This window comes from Charadrius vociferus, unplaced genomic scaffold (genome assembly GCF_000708025.1).
Source record: "Charadrius vociferus isolate BGI_N301 unplaced genomic scaffold, ASM70802v2 scaffold286, whole genome shotgun sequence".
NCBI classification, from domain to species: Eukaryota; Metazoa; Chordata; class Aves; order Charadriiformes; family Charadriidae; genus Charadrius; species Charadrius vociferus.
The window spans coordinates 160,605-182,575 of NW_009648967.1; the positions used below are offsets into that span (position 1 = coordinate 160,605).

At 39.7% G+C, this 21,971-nt stretch overlaps 1 protein-coding gene across 1 annotated transcript in view; it reads right to left on the reverse strand.

The window, feature by feature from the left end:
• PIP5K1B (phosphatidylinositol-4-phosphate 5-kinase, type I, beta) overlaps window positions 1–21,971 on the reverse strand; it is a 77,304-nt gene that overhangs the window by 42,464 nt on the left and 12,869 nt on the right. The window contains exons 2-5 of the mRNA XM_009887713.1: window positions 19,237–19,367; window positions 9,147–9,264; window positions 4,892–5,044; window positions 2,866–3,165 (exon numbers count right to left, since the gene is read on the reverse strand). Of these exons, the coding sequence (XP_009886015.1) occupies window positions 2,866–3,165; window positions 4,892–5,044; window positions 9,147–9,264; window positions 19,237–19,367 (702 nt within the window). The remainder of the gene's footprint in view (window positions 1–2,865; window positions 3,166–4,891; window positions 5,045–9,146; window positions 9,265–19,236; window positions 19,368–21,971) is intronic.

A 21,971-nucleotide genomic window follows, 5' to 3' on the forward strand; every position in this document is an offset into this window, starting at 1 on the left:
ACTGTTCACTGATGGATCTTGTTGTACTGTAGGAGACCAGCGAAGGTGGAAAGATGCTGTGTGGAGTCCTACTCAATGAGTCGTGGAAGTGGCTGAGGCAGTGCGTGAGTCCAGTCTGTTTGTAGAAGTGAAAGACATCCAGCTGTCTTTAGATATTGCTGAGTGAGAAAAGTGGCCAGTGCTTTATCTCTATACTGACTCATGGATGGTGGCACATGCCTTGTGCGGACAGTTAAAGCCATGGAAGAAGAGCAACCAGCAGCGCAGATGTAAACCCATTTGGGCTGCTGACTTGTGGCAAGATATTGCTGCCCAATTAGAAAAGCTGTCTGTGAAGGTACATCATGTAGATCATAGAACAGAATCATAGAATTGTCTACATTGGAAGGGACCATTAAGATCATCAAGCCCAAGCTCAACCAAACACTGCCAAGTCCACCACTAAACCATGTCCCTAAGTACCATGTCCACCCATCTTTTAAATAGCTCCAAGGATCGTGCCTCAACCACTTCCCTGAGCAGCCTGTTCCAATGCTTGACAACCCTTTCAGTGAAGAACATCTTCCTAATATCCAATCTAAACCTCCCCTGGTGCAACTTGAGGCCATTTCCTCTCATCCTGTCACTTGTTACTTGGGAGAAGAGACTGACCCCCACCTCACTACAACCTCCTTTCAGGTAGTTGTAGAGAGTGATAAGGTCTCCCTTCAGCCTCCTCTTCTCCAGACTAAACAACCCCAGTTCCCTCAGCTGCTCCTCACACGACTTGCTCTCCAGACCCCTCACCAGCTTTGCTGCCCTTCTCTGGACATGCTCCAGGACCTCAATGTCTTTCTTGGAGTGAGAGACCAAAAACTGAACACAGTACTTGACATGCAGCATCACCAGTGTCGAGTACAGGGGGATGATCACTTCCCTAGTCCTGCCCACCGCACTAGTCCTGATACAAGCCAGGATGCCATTGGCCTTCTTGGCCACCTGGCCACACTGCTGGCTCATATTCACCCAGGTGTCTTTGAGCTTGCCAGGTGCACAGATGAGGAGGAGTGAGACCTGGGCACTTGACCTAAGCTGGCCAACAGGATTATTTCACACCATGAATGTCACTTTCAATATAAATTAGAATGTTTGCTGCAAAGTGCTCTCTCCCTTGATGGCTGCCATCCTGAGAACTTCTTGCCCTGGTGCTGGACCCCTGAGGCCTTCCCTTCCTCCTGAAGCCATAGTACTCGCAGTGTTCCATGTTTACTGTACACTGCCTGGGATTGCACAGCTTTCTACTGATATAATTGGCTGAGTATAATTTTTGCATATTCTGTATTGGTATCAGGATCAATATTGGTTCTTTAGTGCTATTAACGTTGGTGGGGAGGGGTCATCGGGTGATTTAATGATTGTCTAAATGACAATAAATTGTTATGGGTTTCTCAAACTATAACACAAATCCCCAGATGTGACATACTGATGCATTCTGCATTATCACCCCTGGCAGGAGCTCAGGAAACACTCACTGCAAGAGGCTACAGAAAGAACAATGTGTGGTGTTAGATAAATGTCTCCCACTGAATATGCAGCTGAACATTAGGTCACCCAGCTTTACAAACCAAGCACAAGGAATTGCAGACTTCTGTGACAATTAAACAAAAAGTACTATTCATGTGCAAAAACAACACTTTCCATCTTGCACCACAGGTGGCAGTGAACAACAAACTCTGATGTTCATGATGCCTCTTCTGTGTGATGAGTTCAGTCTACCCATTCTGCTGTTTTATTATGAAACTCTTAGGATTCCCCTCTGTCCTAGTTTGACACCCTCAGAGAAAGCCAATCTTTTCTTTCCACAACCTCTGTGAATCTTATGAAACTTTGAAAGACCTGGATAATTCCTTTTTCCTACTTTATATTTTCTTACCTTTGCTGGCATTTTACAACAATTCTCCCTGTCCACAAGAGACACTGATTTCATTCACCAGGGTCCTCTCAAAGGACAATGGCAGGTATCTTTCTCTGCCATGAAAATGTTATGTGGACATTAAGCACTACCTTTCAGCTACGGAAGAAATTATTTTGCTCCAGAAGTAAGATTGCTGCCACTAGACAAGCCTCCCCCATTCAGATTCTCAGCTCTTGTTAACTGACAAAGAAGCAGACTCACCCAAGCAGGTTTGAGCTTGCAGGTTTATAAATATATTATATGCAGGATATAAATATATTAGAATGTGTCCAAAGGAGGGCAAAGATGGGCATCACTTGTGAGAGAGGATAAGGATATCAGGTTTGTTCAGCTTAGAGAGGAGACTGTGGGGTGACCTCATTGGTGTCTACAGCTTCCTCACGAGAGGGCCAGAAAGGGTGGTGCTGATCTCTGGTGCCTGGTGGTAGGATCCGATGGAATGGCTTAAAGCTGCATCAGGGAAGTTCAGATTGGATATTAGGAAAAAGCTCTTCAGTGAGAGGGTGGTCAAGCACTGGAACAAGTTTCCCAGGGAAGTGGTCATGGTCTCAAGCCTGTTGGTGTTCAAGAAGTATTTGGACAACACTTTTAAATGTATGGTTTAATGTTTAGATTGCGCTGTGTGGAGTCAGGAGTTGGACTTGATGACCATCGTGGATCCCTTCCAGCTCAGTATATTCCATTCTGTGATCCTATGATCTCAGATCCCAACAGCTTATGATCTCAGATCCCAACAGGTTAACTAAAATACAGGCTTCATCGTTGCTTTGACAGCCATGTTTTTTCCTAATTAGATTGCATGGAAAAGGAATGGAGGTTAAACAACATACACAGCCACATCTGTTTTGCTGAGGTAAATCTAGAACAGATGTGAACACAGAAGTTTTAAAGAGTTAATAATTTTTACTCACTCGACAATCCCGCTGTAGTGTTTTCATTAGTGCGCTGTGTGTTTCAGAGCCAAAATACAACCCTTCATGCATGTCTTGCAAAAAATCCAAGTCTTTGAATGTAGGGTTGGACTTCTCTCTCTCTTTTCTTGATGCTCTCCGTTTGTATGTGGAACCTTTCAAGTCATATGTGAAATGCATTTTCAAGGCTCGTGGCAAAACATTGTTCATTACAATAATTCTAATATTAATGCCTCCTGACTGAACGCAGTACAGCCCATAAAATTTGGGTAGAAGCGTCCTTGGATTCTGGTTCAGATTCTAAAACAAAAGAGATATTGTTAAATATGTCTAGTTTCAATAAACTTCCATGCTTAAGATTTTTTTAATGCCAAAGGACATTAACAAACATCAAGAAGACTGTGCCTATTTTCCTATTCAGTATAGTTTCTTTGACCAGTTGATTTTCTTTGTAGGTCTGTATTTCAGAAAGGTAGCATAAACACTGCCTTTTTGCCAGGAACTTATATAGGCCAAGAGCAGAGCAGTAACTGCATTTATGCCAGGTTTCTCTTTCTCACATACCATGAAAGTGCAGGCTAGGCCAAACTTAAAAGTATCCAAAAGATTTAATTTATTTATTCTGACCTGAACAACCTTTGCTGGAAGGAGTTTGGGTCAAATGTTGTTCTCACTACCTTGAGTTGGATTCTGGAAAACAGAACCTCTGTCTCCATGAGGCTTCTAACACTGAGGGTTAGTGCCAAATGACCATGTTGTCTCCATAGGAGTATGAGGTCATAACAGAACCATGACTGATCATCAGAACAGAAAAGTGTGAAATAATCCAAATTCCACGACAGGCAAAAAAAAATTAACTAGGAGAGGATAAGAAAGGTGAGAGAGAAAATTCTCCTTCTGAGTACAATTACTCTCAGTTTTTGGCATGAAAAAACAAGAAGGGGAAAAACTACTTCAAGTCTTAGACAATTATTAAGTCACAACATACAACTATGGGAAGAAAGCAATTTCACAGGAAATAATCACAGTGATTAAAGTTTTACACTTTGGAAAGCCTTGGATATGGTAGCAGTGAGAATAAAGTTCACAGAAACAAAGCAAAGGGGCCTTATATTTTCTTGTAATGACTCAAACTTACACTGAGCTAATTGTCATGGTTAGAAACAACAACAAAAAAGTACCTGCCACCATTGCTCTTTTTAATGCTGTCAGTGTATATTTTTTTTTAAACAGTGAATCCATGTTCCTTTGGTGTAATAATGACAATATTCCTCATTTTTAGTACAAGTGAGACAGTAACTTTTCAAGTGTTTACTTAAGAAAGTAAAGAAAGAAAAGTCAGTCACAGGCCTAATAATCTGAAGTCCTGCATACCACTCAGAAGAATCTCTGTTCATATGTATGAGAGGCTTTTGTAAAAAAGAAAAGAGAATTAAGTTCTACTTACTTTGGATGAATGGTTTCCCTTTCTGATGACTGACACACATAAAATAATAACATCGACTTAGCATTAGCCCTCAAAAAGTTCCATTTAAAAATTAAGTTTTGAACAAATTATATGGATAAAAATAGTTTTTACATCATTGTTTTAGTACATGAGAAATGGAAATCAGTAGTCCAGAAACAAAAGTGAAACTGACCGGTCTAGTTTCTTTGTCCACTCTGAGTGAAATGCAGAGGGTAGACAAACACAAAATGGAGAAAAAGAAGTTGAATTAGAAATTTAGAAACCTTTTTTTGACACTAGCTTATTAGAAGCAAAGTTTGGTATCAAATCAGAAGATGACATCCAGCTTCATCTTGAATGCTAAAAGAACAGCTATTATCTTAAATATATTCTTAATCTATTCTTTCTGATCGGTGTGTGGGGTACAAAGTTGAAAGACAGGTAAAAACCATCAAAAATATTATGAAAGACAGGGATAAAGCCAATGAAAGATTAAAAGACAACAAATGAAAGTGAATCTTCAGAAGTGTGACACAAAACAGGAAAAATGCAGGTAAAATACAATCTTCAATTACGTACCATATAATAACCTGGCAAGAGCTTTTGAAGAAACTCAGCTTCTTTGTGTTGAACTGTTTTGATGATGAACTCGTCATCACTAGTTACAAAAAATAAGGACCCACTGGCACCTGGGTTGGATAATTCAATTAAAGGCTCACTGCAGATTGAGTACTGGAAGAGACAAAAATTGTTTTTCACTGCCAACGCATGCGTTACTCAAACACAAGTTTAATACAAAGAACTGCAGGTTCAAACATACGCAGGAGAGTCATGAAGCTTACTCTTTGGGCTTCAACTGCAGCAACTCTACTACCGTATAGGAAGCTGGGTCACAGTAACTTGGCTGAGATTTAGCAGGGCAGTTGTTACACTCCATTCTGCCCAGCACACACTGCACAACTGCAGAAGAGCAGTTGACAGCTGAGCGTACGGTCCCTGTTCACATCCCACTGCACCAGCTGAACTTTCCCTGGAGTGGAACGACTGGTTGAGGTGGAGAGAGCCCATCCCCACACCATCAGCATTGCAAATGCTTGAGTCAGAAGACTTAAGATGACGTTTTCACTGCAACTGTTTGCTTTTCATAGCCATTTATGAGACAGGTACAGGAAGATGTTAGTGAAACACACTGGGAGTAGGGGTTTCTCACTACAGACAAATAGGCAAGTCCTCTTCAGTGAAATTGGGATTGAAACCATTAGAATAATGATCTCGGAATAGCTGCTAATGTAGTTTTCTGATTGAAAACTGCTTGAAACAGAAAAACTAAATACCATTAAGTAGGAAAAACTGGGTTATGGAAGACCATTATTTTGGATGCATAGACAGGCTTTCTCTTCCACAGGGAAACAGTAATAATTATGATCCCGTTAAGGAGGAAAAAGACACCAAGGAGTATTCCTTACTAGTAGAACCAGATCTTATACAGAGGCTAACGTACATTGATTAAATCTCCTTTAATTCACGCTTTATGCTTCATTCAAACTAAATGGAGGAGACATTAAGCTCAAAACCAGAAAAATCCGTTTATATTAAACTTGAGAGCTTGTTTAAAATATAGTATCATTAAACTTTCATTCACACGCTCTTTTCCTTTGTTATATATCATCAGTTTTACACACTTGGAGATTTATTGTACAGTACAACATTTTAAGGCTTCTGTCTTTGAAAGAAACAAAATTACACAGGACATGAACTGTGAGTAGTGTAAGCACCAGGGAATTATTCTTAACAGTGCAGTGTCTTCTGGTCTTCCTAAAACAGAAGGAATAACCGTTTCAGTAACAAATATCTGATTTATTGGGTCATTGCCTGAGATGAGTTGAGCAAATCCACAAGAAAAAACAACAGTTGTGTTTGCTGAAAACAGCTTTCATCAAATTTAACTGGAGTCTTGCCATTGATTTCAGCAGGTGGTGATAGCAAAGAAAGGTGATACACGAAAATTTAATGAGTATGTTATTTTATGAGCACCTGAACTAAAGAAGCATGCTTCCTAGGGACTCGAACCACTGCCTTAATGAATTTTCTTATCCTGGCACCAGCTGAGGCTTTTCCCATGCTTGCAATTTTCAAAGGCTTTTGCATGCTATAAAAATGTCTCCTGTTTCTCTCCCTGCTTCTTCACTCAGTTCCAAATAATATGAGGCACCTTTCCTATTAATCATATAGTTGCAGTTGTCTACAGATAGAACAGAAATACTGGTCTGTAACACTACAAACCTTCAGAGCAAATCAGCAGTTGTATCACAAACCCTGCATTTTTCTTGTCAATATATAAAAAGCTTCATGAGTAATTGCCATTGTTCTAAGCATCTGAAACCAACTATCCTAAACATTAAAGCTCAATAAAACAGTATGGCATAAGCACAAGTTATTAACCTACACTGTGTGTTGGTCACTTTACAGTTGAGTTCATTCCTGTAAAATAAAAGTGTACTCACCAAGTGCTGCTATATAAAGAGCACAGCTAATTTTGACTGGACACTTATGAAAGCCAAATCAAAACTGAAAAGTAAGAAAATCCCCAAGCCCTTGAGAATTACGTACTTTATGATCAAGAAGTTTCCTTGCAAAATGCCAGTACTCCTGAGCTCTCCAGTGACAATTTAATTCTACCAGCTGTTCAAATTTCTTTACCCTTGTTATCCAGTCTGACTCCTACAGTGCGTTACCGCTCAACCTCCTTGGAAAAAGTAAGACTGTAAATCTTTGGGCTTTGTCATTGCAAACTTTGTCATGGCAGTGTAAACTCACATATGCTTGCTGTAATTTCTCCTCTTTTTACTTTATTTCCCTTCCCCTTCAGCCACAGCTGGACATGAGTTGGCATATTGTTACAGTAAAGTGTTTTAGATACTGAATTTGAATTACAGTCACTACATAACAGATCCAAATTTCACAAAACCAAGAGAAACTGTTCAGCCAGAACCCTGACACAGGCTACTGGGAGCAAACTCTTAACCAGATGCTTTGGTCATAACCAATTGGGAAAATGGTCCCAAACTAAAAATAGTTTTATGATCATAGTATCCCTCTGATCACATCTGCCTATGAACTACAACGGACTACAACCTGCTCTGACTGCAAAGTGATGCCCATTTAGAATCAGAAACAACAGAAATGGATTCTAACATGCTTGCAGAGCAAGTATAACCCTAACAGAGGCATGCAACAGTTATAACAATGCATGCTGAAATTACAACTATACTTCACAAAAATACCTGTTTGTTGAAGGAAATCTGCTTTTGCATTTTCAAGAAAAGAAAGTGCACTTAATCTTGGAAATAGCTTTTCTAGTTGTCCCTTTTCCTTGGAAATACATCAGTAGTGTCTTTTGCTGTGCCAAGAGGAAAAAATGTGCAACAGGTTGCATTTACTGGGAAATTCCCTCAGGGATTAGTCATTTCGTAGCTAAGTGCCACAAACCTCTTATCAACAGCAAGCAGTTTTTCTATAATGTTTAATATATGCTACTGCAAATGCTTCCCTACGTGGAATAGAAGTTGCATGTGACAATAGCTTTACTCTAGGAAGTACAATCTTTTTAGCAGCTGGCAACACAGCCCAAATACTTAGTCTTTCACCAGGTCCATAAAAGGAGATAAATAAACAACATATTACATAATGAAACCTTTATAAAACTCCAACCCAACTGCACTTCCCTGCTACTAAAATCTGTAACTCAAAGGAATTATCTGTTTTTATATATAACTATTGTTATGAGGGATAGTAATACGAAATCCATACATAGTACTAAAGAACTAGAATCAGCCACCCGCATTCAATCTAAATAAAAGCAAAACCAGCTAAGTTTTGCTTTTAGGCTCATCGTCCAAGAAGGAAAAAAAAACCCTTATAATAAACTTGAACACAACAGAAGTCAGAGAAGCAATGTTTCAGCACCATTTAATCAATTTTTCTTTTTTATTCATTCAAGCTTTTTCAAATTCTTTTGGTTTTAGAGAAACAGTTATCAATAATGGAAAAAAAAAAAATATCTAAAATCTCATTCAAAAGAAGTTAACAATAAAACTCTGATGTACAAAATTACTAATTTGTACTGGGACTCCGATTTGTTCGGTGGACCAGCATGACACAAACTGGACATGAGGCAAACATACAGAAAACAATCTAGCTCTTTGCTTTCACACTACTCTTCTAAAAGCAGAACTACGTGAGAAGTAAAACAGTGTATCCTCGTCCCTGGCAGTGCACAAAGTACTTCTATGAAGTAACACCTGCTTTTATGATGGCAGCAAATGCATCGCTTTTTTCTCACGTAAACAGTTGAATACTGAGAAGGATTAAGTCTTCAAACTAAAAAATACAGAGAACAAAAGGAGATACTCTAAAATGCTTCTTTTTTAGTCCACCATCCACTTTTCTCAAGGCTAGATGGGAACTTTTGCAGACAAACACTTCTTTAATGAAGTGGAGAAGTAACGCAAATAACACAAGAGCACTTTATTAGAACTGAATCAGTAGAAGTCACACAAGTAGTGATTATAACCTCTCTAGAAACAATGACCTGAATGTGCAGTAATACTCAAGTTACTGTAGTCAATTGACAAGGCAGGTTTTTATAGGCATCGTCTCAAAGATGAAGAATTAAAATTTTCACAAAACACTAAAAATATTCACTAGTTGTAAAGTACCCCCCACACAAAGTTTACTACCCATTTGGGGACCATTAAAACATCCTCTTCTGTTACTATGCAGCTAGTACACATTATAATCATTTGTAACTTGATGGAAAACTGCGAGTTCTTACCAAGTAATCACCAGGCTTGATACCAAAAAGTTCTCTGAAATAGCGGAAGGCAAGAGGTGCATACGTCTTAAATCTGAAGTCAGGGTAATGATGAGCAGGGGTGAGATTGCTCCCTTCACTGAAAACAAAAACAAAAATAGACCACACCCAATTATTACTGAGCAATTTTTAGCAACTTCCTTCTTGCAGCTAGTTTTACTGTAAAGCTGCCTAACTCAACCACTGGCCTTCTGAGACAAAAGTCATAAATGCAGATAAACCTCCCTGTCACAATTAATCAGTGTAATAGAAATGTCTGTGAGAGACAGAATGCTGCCAGCAAATTCCTTTCTCCGCCTTAAAGGAAATGACTGTGTTCACCACCCATATCCATTTGCATAATGATCAGGTTTAAACTAATGCTACAACTTCTGATACCCCTCCAAAGTAAGCCAGTCTAATACCTTACTGATGCAGGAAGGGTGATCCCCACCTCATGTAAGCTCTTGCATAAAGTCTGGAACTTTTCAATGCAGCGCAACTTCACGCCAGCTTGGTGGCCTTAATTGGTTCGCAGGGGGGTCAGACAGATACTAAGGACAGCACAACACAGAGGGCAGAACCGCGCAGCCAGAGCAGTGGGAAGGAAGCAGGACTACATATGTTTTTCGATGCCAGCAAACATTGACTGGCTCAGCCTTACTTATGAAACAGCATCCTCAGCATTAGTCTCTTTTGCAGGCTAACTGCAGTTATGGTCTCTCTTTCTTTCTTGGAAGTACAGTCCAGAATTGGAAAGCCACTCTGGCTTCGCTGACATTAGAGTGGTTTTGTCTTTGTCTGCCGGTCACGTCACATATTTTACCCCACCTCAATCTAAACCAGCACTAGCTTACATACTCAGCTGGTTAAATAGAAACACAGGGTTCAGAGCCTTTGCTGAATTCTTGAAAATGGTATGCAGTTATATGCAAGATACAGATTCAAACTAGACGAGACAGACGAAGACTACTAGGGTGACCAGCCTGGAAGACAGTTTTTCTTCAAGGAAAAAAAATAATTAAAATTCATTGTAGCCTCCTTAGCTCTTTTCTTTGTCTTATATTTACCACCTCACTGTATTTTTAGGCTGGAGTTGTATGAGTCTTGAGAGGAATACTACATGATTTAAGCTGAAGGAAAAGGTCAGTAGCAAAATTCTGCCAGCAGAAAAAATACATAAAACCTGCCTGTGGATTCATTTATGATGGAAACTAACAAAAGGCTTTTAAGCAGAAGAGTAAAATTCTACACTATGATTTCAACACAAACAAGAACAGCTTTAAGACCAAGTTTGGTCATTTTCCCAATGGTTTGATAAACAGTTGAGTACAAAATCCAAGACTTTAAACAGTGGCTGAAATCATCTCTTCCAGCACTTCTTTACTCCTTTACCCTAACTAAACTATTCAGAAATGCAGCATCTACCTCTACGCTTGGCAATAAGAATATCCAAAGTATACAAAAAAAGAAAAAGAAAAAAAGCTAGGAACTCACACAGGTATGAAAAGCAATAAACTCTAAGCAACATTCCTACAAAGACTAAATTAAATACCATGAAAATATTTAAGAGCTTTGATCCTGTACAATTAATGCTTGTCATATGAACTTATCACCTTCCATTAATAACCATCTGATGACAGAAGTCAACCCACCTAGCTGCCCCTGCATGCACACCACCAAAACCTGACAGAACTGAGCTGCTGCTAATGAAACACTGTGAGCCAGAGAGTAAGCTTTCTCAGAAACGCATACTTTAGACTCCGGAACAGGAGATCAAAGGAGAGAAAGAACAACCGGATTTCTGTCTGGAAACCACAAATAAAAAGATGATTGTGGATGATCAAGGATACATACAAATACATAAGAATACTGTTGCTTCTTGGAGGGCTAAACAATACAGTTAACAGCTACTGAAGGCTGCCTAGTCTTAATTAACTCATCTGATCACTTTACAGTCTACAGTATCACAAATCCACATGTATTTTACTGTTCCATTATATAGTGAAAAATGGAAATCAATAGGATACTAGGCTTAAGATGGTAGTTCTTCTTTACAGTTAAGATTGGCTGATGCTGTTTCTCGTAAGATCTTTCAGCTCTTTAGAACACTGCCAGTCTTGTCTGACATTAAGCTTTAATAGCTGGATGCATCTCATTGAATTTTTGTCCAGTGTGAGGATGCCACAGGGGTAATATATAACTACACTGGGAACTTGGGGGCATACTTGTAAATGCATTTAATTGTTGTAAGATGCACACAAGAACAGAACAGCATGTTCTCTGCTGAAGCATCACATCATTGTCAGGAAAGATTAATCATCTAAACTTTATGAAAAAGCCCTACTTTCAGTACATAAATACCTTTATAAATCTGCTTCCTGCAGCCATAACTTACAAGCTTCTTTTGTGAAAGTGTGGTAATAAATGTATTACATGTCCTTAATGTACCACAACATGTACTGTTGTTGGAACTTCTCCAGGCTGATATGAAGATAGGAGGTTTGCTATGGTAACACCATGGGACCAAGCCATTTCATAAGTGCACGTGGAATAAACCAACTAACACTGCATCTGCAGGTGGCCAGCAATGCATAGTAAGTGGAGATTTATTCCAGAATAATTTCAAACCAGGAATTATTTTGGAACAGAATCTACACAAAGGGCAATTCCTTGTATTTAGAGCACATGAGCTTACTATATTACAGATCTGATAATCAATTTCATAATGCAGACAAGTTTTGTTATTCTTTGTAAAATCATCTTTAAAAATCCCTTTTACTAAAGGTTTGCAGAGCTTTTTATCACCCCCTACCATTTCTGTTAAACATATTAATTGGTTTCAGCTTCAATGCCTAATAGAATAGTTTACAGAGTCCCAACAGCAAGCTGTTCTGTGATGCAAGAAGCAAGATTGACACAAGTTTAAGATTTCTTGTTTACCCCTCTGCAAGAAAGTTTGTAAGATTTTCTTGTTGCTACTTTTAACAGAAAAAGCACCCTTACATCCAGTAATTTCCTACAGTAATAGAAAACCTTCAAATTCCTTGTGGCTGAGTACGCCCTTACTCTTTACCTGAAAAGGACAGTTTCCACTGTATAGAATACTAGATCTAAATACATGTCTACCTTACTTACACATTAAATTATTCACCTTTCACTCTGTTAGCTCTAGAGTGAACGTATTTTGTGGTTTCTCCCCACATTTTTGTGGCGTATTTTACAAGCGTGTTTCACTCTGGCTGGATTAAAGTATATGCGCAAAGCACTATGTATAACAACTTTTAATCAGGCTAAAAAGTTTCATGGGCACGATTATGTCTTTGAAGTTGAACAAGAAAAATACACATGATCTGTTGACAAAAAACTTAATAAGCAAAATGGAGCTTTGGACATAATAGAAGTGTACTATATAAAAGAAAAAGGAGGCAATCATGTAACTTCCCTCTCAGACAGCTTAGGGCACTGGTCTACCAGCAAAAAAAAAAAAAAAAAGAAAAAGAAAAAGAAAAGCCTTTAATACCAGCTTTGATTCTGGCAATCTTAAGGAATTCAAGCCTCTGTATACAAGCTATGACAAACAATATAGGCTTTGGAAAGATTAGGAAGCAATTGTTACTTATGAAGTATTTTAATAGCCTTAGCTGTAAGACCACACAAAAGCAAAAGATTGGTTGGTAAGAGAGATTAAGCTTACTATGCAAGTTTACTTCAATACTTAAATTTTAGATTTTTTTTTAAATCAGGCATACCTAGAAATCACAGTATGTGCATCTTAACCTGTCTCTTAGTAAATTCTGAGGGTCAACTTAAAGCGTAGGTGGTGCAATATCAAACTAAAAATGAACTAAATATATTTTTAACAGCCAACCCTGTGGCGTGCAAAAATTTTGCTAAACGAGACACCTAAATATGTTTCTTGGCAGCTTTTCTTTACTATGGCCTCACCCTGGTAGGACGTACTCAGGAGACAGCACACCTATCTGAAGAGGCAGAGAAGGCTAGCTGCATCTCTTGGTAGCAAGCCTTCACTGCCAAGCAATGTTAATAAGCTCAGATGTAGCTGTTAACAGAAGAAATAGTCAACACTAGTTGTGAGCCCACATATACCATTCTTGTATGTATTTTAAAAAGAGTGAAGAGGAGGAACACTTTAGTTCTCTCATGTGAAAGCAACTCTTTTAAATCTTAAAATCAAAATAAAACATCTAAAATCAAATGCTCCCAATATTAAAAACTAGGAGTATCCAATCTCAGTTTCACTGTTCTTGGATAAAGCTGCTCTTCTACAATACATCAACACTTCTTAAAACTGTACAACCTGTATCCAATAAATACATACCAAGAGACTATGTAGTGCTTGGTGTGTTAATTCCCCATATATCGTTTCAGGAAACCAATTGTTTCCCACGTGATAGAAGTAGGTATTATGGCTACCTGTACAAATAGGTGTGTGTTTGTTTTTTTCATACTGTGGGATAAAGTCCAGTGGTAATATCATTGTTTCTCGCTGTATGTTCTCCTATACTCTCAGTTACCATATGCCATCCTAAGCAGTCCCCTGCCATGCAGCTTTAAAATACAACTGTGCATAGTAAATATATTCAAAATAAGTCAAGCCAATCATATTTATGTGGCAGCTGAATACACAGACATTTTCTCATGATGACAATAATATGACTATTTCAGAACCAACTGGACATGCCATTAAAGCAAGGGATCTCAGAGTACTTAAAATAATTAAAAGTATGACTACGCAACCACACAAGTATCCAGGTTATCATAGACTTATCAAAAATTTGACACTAACAAAAGTAGCTAAGACCAGTAATTCATAATAAACATGATTTTGCTTTGTTGCCACAGTATGCCTATTTGGAGTACTAGTTCTTTTGCAAACAGAAACAACTTCCTCCTATCTGTGCTACCACTCTACTCACAAACCATAAAAAGGGTGTCAGAATTTGGGTCATCCCGTGCATCTCTGCAACCAAAGCACCAAAGAAGAGCAGCAGTGCTTTATCAAAGGCTTCAGGCCACTTTCTTATCTGTCTTGTGAAACTGCCCAACTGAAAACAAATACAGTGGCATAAGTTACACAACAGCTAAGCTTCAGCGTGAACATTTGAGTACTATTCACACTGAGCCCGCAGAGCATTCTATACTTCTTTAATTACAAAGATACTACTTAGCCCATCAGGTAAACTATGACACAGGTTTGGTACAAAGATATTTCCAAGGGCAAGTGTCAGTTTTCCTCATTTTTCTAAACCATTCCTCAAAAATATACCAGAAAACAGTACAGTTTAAGATACAGGGAAAACCCAAGACTAGTTAAAGTATGTCCAAAGTTTTACTTTTCTTAGTACCTTTGACTATGAATTTGGGCTACCATCCAAATGCTATCGTAATTCAATGTTAAGCTTTTGATGTTAAATAGCAGAAAGCACTGAATGATCTTTCATTAGCATCACAAGAAAGCAATTTGTAATTGAACCCGTTTGCTGTACAGATGACTGTAGCTGTAGAGTGCGTACAGGTTAACAGCATCTAACAGACTTACTAGTTAAATTAGAAATCATAGCAAGTGTTCCCAATATGCAGGGTCTAGACCCTGAAAATAAAGTGTATTAGCAAGAGAAGTGCAAAAGACTGATCAACAGCTTGCTGCAAAAAGGTAAAATTCACAGCTATGCTTAGCAGCAGACTCCATCTAAGAAAACAAAAAGAGACTGAGCCTGAAGCGTACTGCCTTGCTCCAAATGCTCTGCATTTCTGAAGCAACATATGACTGACTAGCCAAAGTTAATTGACAGAATGGAGCAGCTTCTGTTCAGCTTGTCAAGCATCACCATAGAAAATGTGCTTACTTAGTATGAGTCTGATGGAAGAGCTTAGCAAACTGCCCATATTGCCAACTCACAGGCAGCTTCATGGCCCCACGGCCCAGCGACCAACTTGAGACACCAGTGCCTGACACAGCTAGGCTTATTAGCTCAGCAATGAACCTTTCCAACCATGGCCACATTACTTGAAGCCAGCCCTCCACTTGAACCGAACAGCTGCCAAAACACTGCTGTAGCCACACTGCACAAATGGCTGACTTGAAGACAAAATGTGCCGCCAAGAAATGAACCGGTTCCAACCAAGCAAGTTGGTGGTACAGAGCACAATGCAGGAAGGGGAGAATATGCCCCAGACAGATAAATCATATGACAGAGCGCAGAGGGCACAGGCGGGATGCACAGCTTTCCCACTGAACCATCCAGCCACTGCTGCAGGAGTACCAGCACCAGGTAAGAAACTCCATTTCAAAATCAGTGTTCAAAAGCCAGAAGAGAGTTTACATAGAGTAGCTCCCCCTGTGGTTTCACCCTACTCAGGGAGCTGGGCAGAGACTCCAGACGCTGTATCTTCAGAATCCGCTGGGTCACTGCAGACTGCATTTGTTTCTCAGTCCAAGGAGCACATTTGCATAGTGCATCTAAAATCAGTCTGGACAGTGGTTTTCAATGAACTCATTTTTAGCAGCCCCTAGTAATATCTCACTTAGTTCCCAAAAGCAACATATTATAAACTCCTGGGCAGCCCAAAGAGAAAGGGACAAAGAGGATGCCACAACATGAAGCAGAAAGTGACAAAGGCACTTTTCCACCATCTCCACCACTACAATGCAGAAATGAAAGGAAGCACCTTTGCAATTCAAATCCACCCACTGTACAGAGATACCCGTATTTCACTCAAAGTCACTTCCTGAAATAAAGGCCTAACTGAATCTGGGCTAAACTATAGCCAGTTTAACCCAGTTACAAAGTAACTCGGGACCAGCATAATCTGCCATCCATAGAATTACTCCTGATTTACACCACTATCTCCCACAATAAGCAGGGATGTTATGTTCAGGTTTGAACCGACCACTTTTTTTCCCCCTGTTATTTTTCTCACTCCTTCATGAATCCTGAAGACCGCTGGAAGTGCTTTGCTATGGTTACTGAAGCTGAGGCACAGGCACTGCTGAGATTTACTTCAGGGGCTGAGAGCTGCACAGAGACTATTTATCTTCTGCAAATGATAAAATTTATAAGCAACTGTTGACTATTTTCCCCTAACAGCAAAGGGGCACAGATAACACTATTTTGCTCGCTGACACACAGGCTGCTGTTTCATTGCATATCAAGTAGCTCAGGTTTATTTGATGACTGCCACTGTTGCAGTGCTCCTGTTGCTGTCAAAGCAGCAGCTGTGCCTATGACTCTGCAAAATAGCTGCCCTCTCACCTCACTGCCAGACCCAGATGAGGCGAAGCAGACACAAGGAAAACATGGGAGGAAGGTGGAGCAGGACAGCTTGCGAAGAGGCAGGCTGCTGTGAATTGGCCACAGTGAAGTGGAACTCCAGCTCCTAGCCTGCTTGGAGTTGCAGCTGAATTACACGTACCCAAAGCAAGTGGAAAAACGCTGATCTTTGCTCGGTAAGCGCCTGCTTTCAGCACCACACTTGCTGCACAGTCAGGTTGTCCTCCAGCTGCAGACATCTGGCAAAAAGCTTACTTAACCTTGGCTTGCTTTAGGTTGCTTCCAGGTAAAAGTCAGCCCACTGGACCTGCTGGTGTAACTAATTTCAACTAATTGCTTTCAGCCCAGCCCAAGCCAAAGGGAGGGGACAGGAAATCATTAAAGTAATGACTTTTAGCAATATTGCCTTCACATGTAGATACTGTCCCCAGAAAAAGTGAAAAGCACGTGAGGTGCACCTTGGGAACACAGCTCTATCCAGAAAGAACATGCAACCTTAGCTTTCCACCTGTGACTAGGGTAATGAAGCTACCTATAGATACAAGTCAGGAGTGATCCACATAATGCCATCATGAAAGACTCAAGGTCCCAACACCCTCAACCAGCATGGAAGAAGCCTGTATCATCATATGCAATCCTAAATTATTACAATTTATGCAAACTAATACCACTTTGGATTGAAATAATTTTAGATAAATGAATGTACATGTAACACTGAGACATAGGAAAGACTTGAAATTTAACATTTCTGTGCATTAGCATAAAAAAAATCAAGTGTCATGGTTTTAAGAAATTGCTATGGATAGCCCATATTTAGTTTCACAGAGAATGTTATCAGCAAGCGCTCTTTATAGAGAGGCGCTTTGTTACAGTCAAGATGACTCACTACGTTATATACTCCTGCTCGCTAGGTAGCTATCAAAATAAAACACTGTTCTGCTCTGGTCATTACTTTCATCTGTCTAATTTTCTCATATGATTTATTTATTCATAGGAAACTGTCCAGAAAGGTGCCACTAAAGCTTTTATAATAAATTTTATGTTAGTATAAACAGGCTATTCCTTCTACCTTTGTATTCTTCTTAAGCCAGAAATGATCACTCCCAACTCTCCCTTAAAACCAGCAAAAAACAGGGAAATCTCATTTCTGAGCGTACATGCATGTAACTTTCACAGTAGAGAAGTCACATGCAATGCTACGGACTACAAACCATTTTATTTTACTTGTTCCTTTAAAACTATGTTAAAACAGACAGAGATCAGATTTTCTTCCAAAACTGTGCTATGCGATAGAACAGTTTTAGCATGTATATTTAATTTAATTTCCACGAACAACAAAGCCGCAAAGCTGGTAGCACAGCCAAACAAACTGCAGAAGGCTGCACCAGTGTCAGTCACACATTTCACAAATACGATGGCTCACTCCCTCTCACTCAATTTTTCAGACCAATAAAAACTTTGTTACAAATTTCTCAGCTGTAATTTGATTTTTTTTAACAAAATTTTGTGATTACAGAGTATGAAAACACATGCACATAATTAACATGTCTGAATTTACCTAATCTACAAGAAAAAGACTACAAAACTATGCACAAACCTTACAGTTAACACCAGAACAAGGATATAATACCCTCAATTACTAGGAACTAAAGAATTTAATGTCGAAGTTTCATTTCACAGAAGAAATAAATTTCCTTCTCCTTAAAGGATATCTCAAGTTCAGAGGAAAACAGGAGTTGAATCAAGCAAATTTACATGAGGAGAGGTCAACTTTAAAGTGTCTGTAATTATTTTGTACGCTGTCAGTTTAACTTCATTTTAGTGACATCAGTAATTTTTAAGTATTGTAAATTATTAGAAAAAGTTTATGATGTACCATTCAAACTGCACATGAACAAAACTTTGAAAAACTCAGAGAAAACATTCCCAAATTCAGGGAATACTGTGTACATAGCATGTCTTTACAGAAATGATGGGCGCTACTGGTACTTAGCACCTCCAAGAACCCAGACAACACTCAACAGAGCAAGTCATCCAGGTTTTGAATATACTTTCCCTAAAACTTCTTTGTCCATTCCTAGCATATGTAAGTTGGAAAAGTTACATGGCACTGTACTTCAGCTTCTGAACCCCTCAAATCAGTATGGCCTTGATTTATCTCATCAGCCTGACTGTATTATTACAAGTTCTGTACCATCAACTTGGCAGTGATACAAGCTTGAGGTGGCCAAATGCAAAGCAGTGATGGTGCACAAGCTGTAACCAGCTAGTAAGACCTTAGACTAATTACAGGCTAAAGTCCTGGCTAGAATTTTATACTGTAGTGTGAATTCCTCTATTACTCTTAATACTGCAGTACTTGAATTTTCATAAATTATGACAACACCTCGACAAAATTACAAGTATATACTCATATTTTAGAAACTAAATTGAAACTAAACAAACATGTGAATGTTGGACATAATACTTAACTACATACAGATCCACAAATCACTTCCAATTGTAGTTAACAGCTCCTTTAATTGAAAGGTTCACAACTACTTTTGTTCTCTAGAAGTGACATCTCAAATCTTCAGCTGAAGTGTGATATTCCCAGTTTTCTCCCTACCTTCATTTGCAATGACAACATGAAGACAGGAAAATTTTCAAGGTCTCATATATTAAACTCACTCTAACCCCAATTTGTAAGAACTGGAAAACAATCCTTGTTTGAAATACCTAGTTAGAGTTTCATTATGAAATTATATTGAAAATAAGTTGAACAAGCTTGTCCTTACCTTGGTAGAAAGACGCTTTCCACTACGTAGAAGTCTTGCATAAGAACATCTCTGTCCGGTTTTGATGTAAGGTTTCCTACTGTGTATCCTATTCCAAGCTGGATAGCACCTTTAATAGCCGAGGATGCAGTCTGCATAGAAATAAAATTCAAGTATGAGTTTGCTAAAAACAGACTTCTGTTCTTTATCAGCAACATTACATGCTAAACTCTTAATCATTTTTATAACAACAATGCCATGTCATCTTTACCTTCTAGACCTCAGAGACATGACTGCTTTTCAATTAAAAGATTTAAAAGAAACACGACATTGTAGCAAAAGCTACACAAAATCAATTCTCTAGTTGTAAAGACTGAGACTTTTCCAATTGCCCAAATAATTTAGACATTAGGTTCTGACTTATGATGGAATCATAGAACACCAGGTTGGAAGGGACCTCAAGGATCATCTGGTCCAACATTTCTTGGCAAAAACACGGTCTAGACAAGATGGCCCAGCACCCTGTCCAGCTGAATCTTAAAAGTGTCCAGTGTTGGGGAATCCACCGCTTCCCTAGGAAGATTATCCCGATGGCTGACTGTCTTAATTGTGAAAAATTTTCCTCGTGTCCAATCAGAATCTCCCCAGGAGCAATTTGTACTCATTACCACTCATCTTTTTCATGCGACTCCTTGTGAAAAGGGAGTCTCCATCTTCTTTGTGGTCACCCTTTAAATACTGGAACATGGCAATAAGGTCTCCCCTAAGCTTTCTTTTCTCAAGGCTGAACAAACCCAGTTCTCTCAGCCTTTCCTCATATGGCAGGCTTCCCACTCCTTTGATCATCTTTGTGGCCCTTCTCTGGACCCTCTCCAGCCTGTCCACATTGTTTTTGTATAGCGGGGACCAAAACTGAACACAGTATTCCAGGTGTGGCCTGACAAGCGCTGAGTAGAGTGGGATATTGACTTCTTTATCTCTGCTGGCAATGCCCTTGTTGATGCAACCCAGCATCCTGTTGGCTTTCTTTGCTGCTGCAGCACACTGTTCACTCACGTTGCGGTTGTCTACCAGGACCCCCAGGTCCCTTTCCACAGAGCTGCTCCCCAGCCAGGTAGATCCCAATGTGTGCTGCACTCCTGGATGATGTTTTCCCATGTGCAAGAACTTACACTTGTCCTCGTTGAACTTCACGTTTCTTGTTAGCCCACACTTCCACCGTATCTAGGTCTTCCTGCAGGGTGCCTCTGCCTTCCAAAGTGTCCACTTCCCCAGTCAGTTTGGTATCATCAGCAAACTTATCAGGGTACACTGGATCCCATAAGCCAGATCATTTATGAAGATTTTATTAAACAGCATTGGGCTCAGTATCGATCCCTGGGGGACCCCACTTGTGACAGGTTGCCAGTTTGAAAATGAGCTATTTGCCACCCCACTCTGGGCGCGGCGTGTCAGCCAGTTTCCCACCCACAGGACAGACCGTAACACATCAGTGTCTCTAGGAAGAAGCTGTGGGGAACCATGTTGAAAGCCTTGGAGAAATCCAGGTAGACAATGTCCACCCCTCGCTCCACATCAACCAAGCAGGTTACTTTATCATAGAAGGCAACCAGCTTTGTGAAGCACGATCTGCCCTTGCTGAATCTGTGCTGGCTTCTCCCAGTCACGTGTTTCATTTGACTTGTGATAGCCACCAGGAGGATTTGTTCCATAACTTTCCCAGGGACTGAAGTAAGACTGATGGGCCTATAATTTCCCGGATCCTCCTTTAAGCCCACCTTGTAGACGGGGGTGCCATGAGCCTTCTTCCAGTCTTCTGGGATGTCCCCTGATCTCCACGGCTTCTCAAAGACTATGGAGAGCCACCTCACAGTGACATCAGCCAGCTCTATTAACGCCCTCAAAAGGATATTATCAGGGTCCATTGATTTGTATGGGTCAAGCTCCTGTAATGTTCACATACCAACTAGTCCTTCACCGGGGGTGGGTCTGTGTTTGCATCAACCTTGTGCCATCATCTTGGTTTGGAGGACAGTACCAGATGCCTACTCTAAGATCCCCCGTGGAGATGACCTCTCTGATCTTGAGCCAGAGGCATCTGACAGGGCTTCCACAATCCCCGTAGCTGACTTCTATACATTCAAGGTTCTTCTTAACATAAAGCACGACAACTCCTGCTCTTCTCCCCTGCCTGTCTTTATGAAATGGCCTATAGCCATCCATCACAATCCTCTTAAGACATTGCCAATCTAAGTGGACATTCAAACTGCTTCAGGAGTTTGAAATAACATGCATTATCTTCTGGAAAAAATAGCCACAAATTCGAGGTGCTTGTACACCCGTGCCAAGGCATCAAAACACAGGCTGATGGTTTAAATGCAGGTTCTGGATACAAATGTTTTTATTAAGTTCTACTTAACAGTCAGTGCAAGAGATACATTAACTGGGAGGAATCCAGACAGAAATCAGTGATGAGGAAAGAAAAATCTCTATATAAAAAACTAGACGCATAGAGTGAAATCACCTAAATTCAGTGAACAGGGCTTATAGGGGAGAGAACAGTTCAAAAGGACAGCACTAAATTGTGATAGATACTGTATATATTTTAATTGAGACCATCTCGGAAGCTTTCTCACATTGACTAGCCAATCCCACTGGATGGATAAAAAACCCGACAGAACTGCGTCAAAATAAGAAATCAGTCAAGAAAGGAATTCTTTAAGAAAAGATGGAAGGAGTGAATGAAAAAAATATCC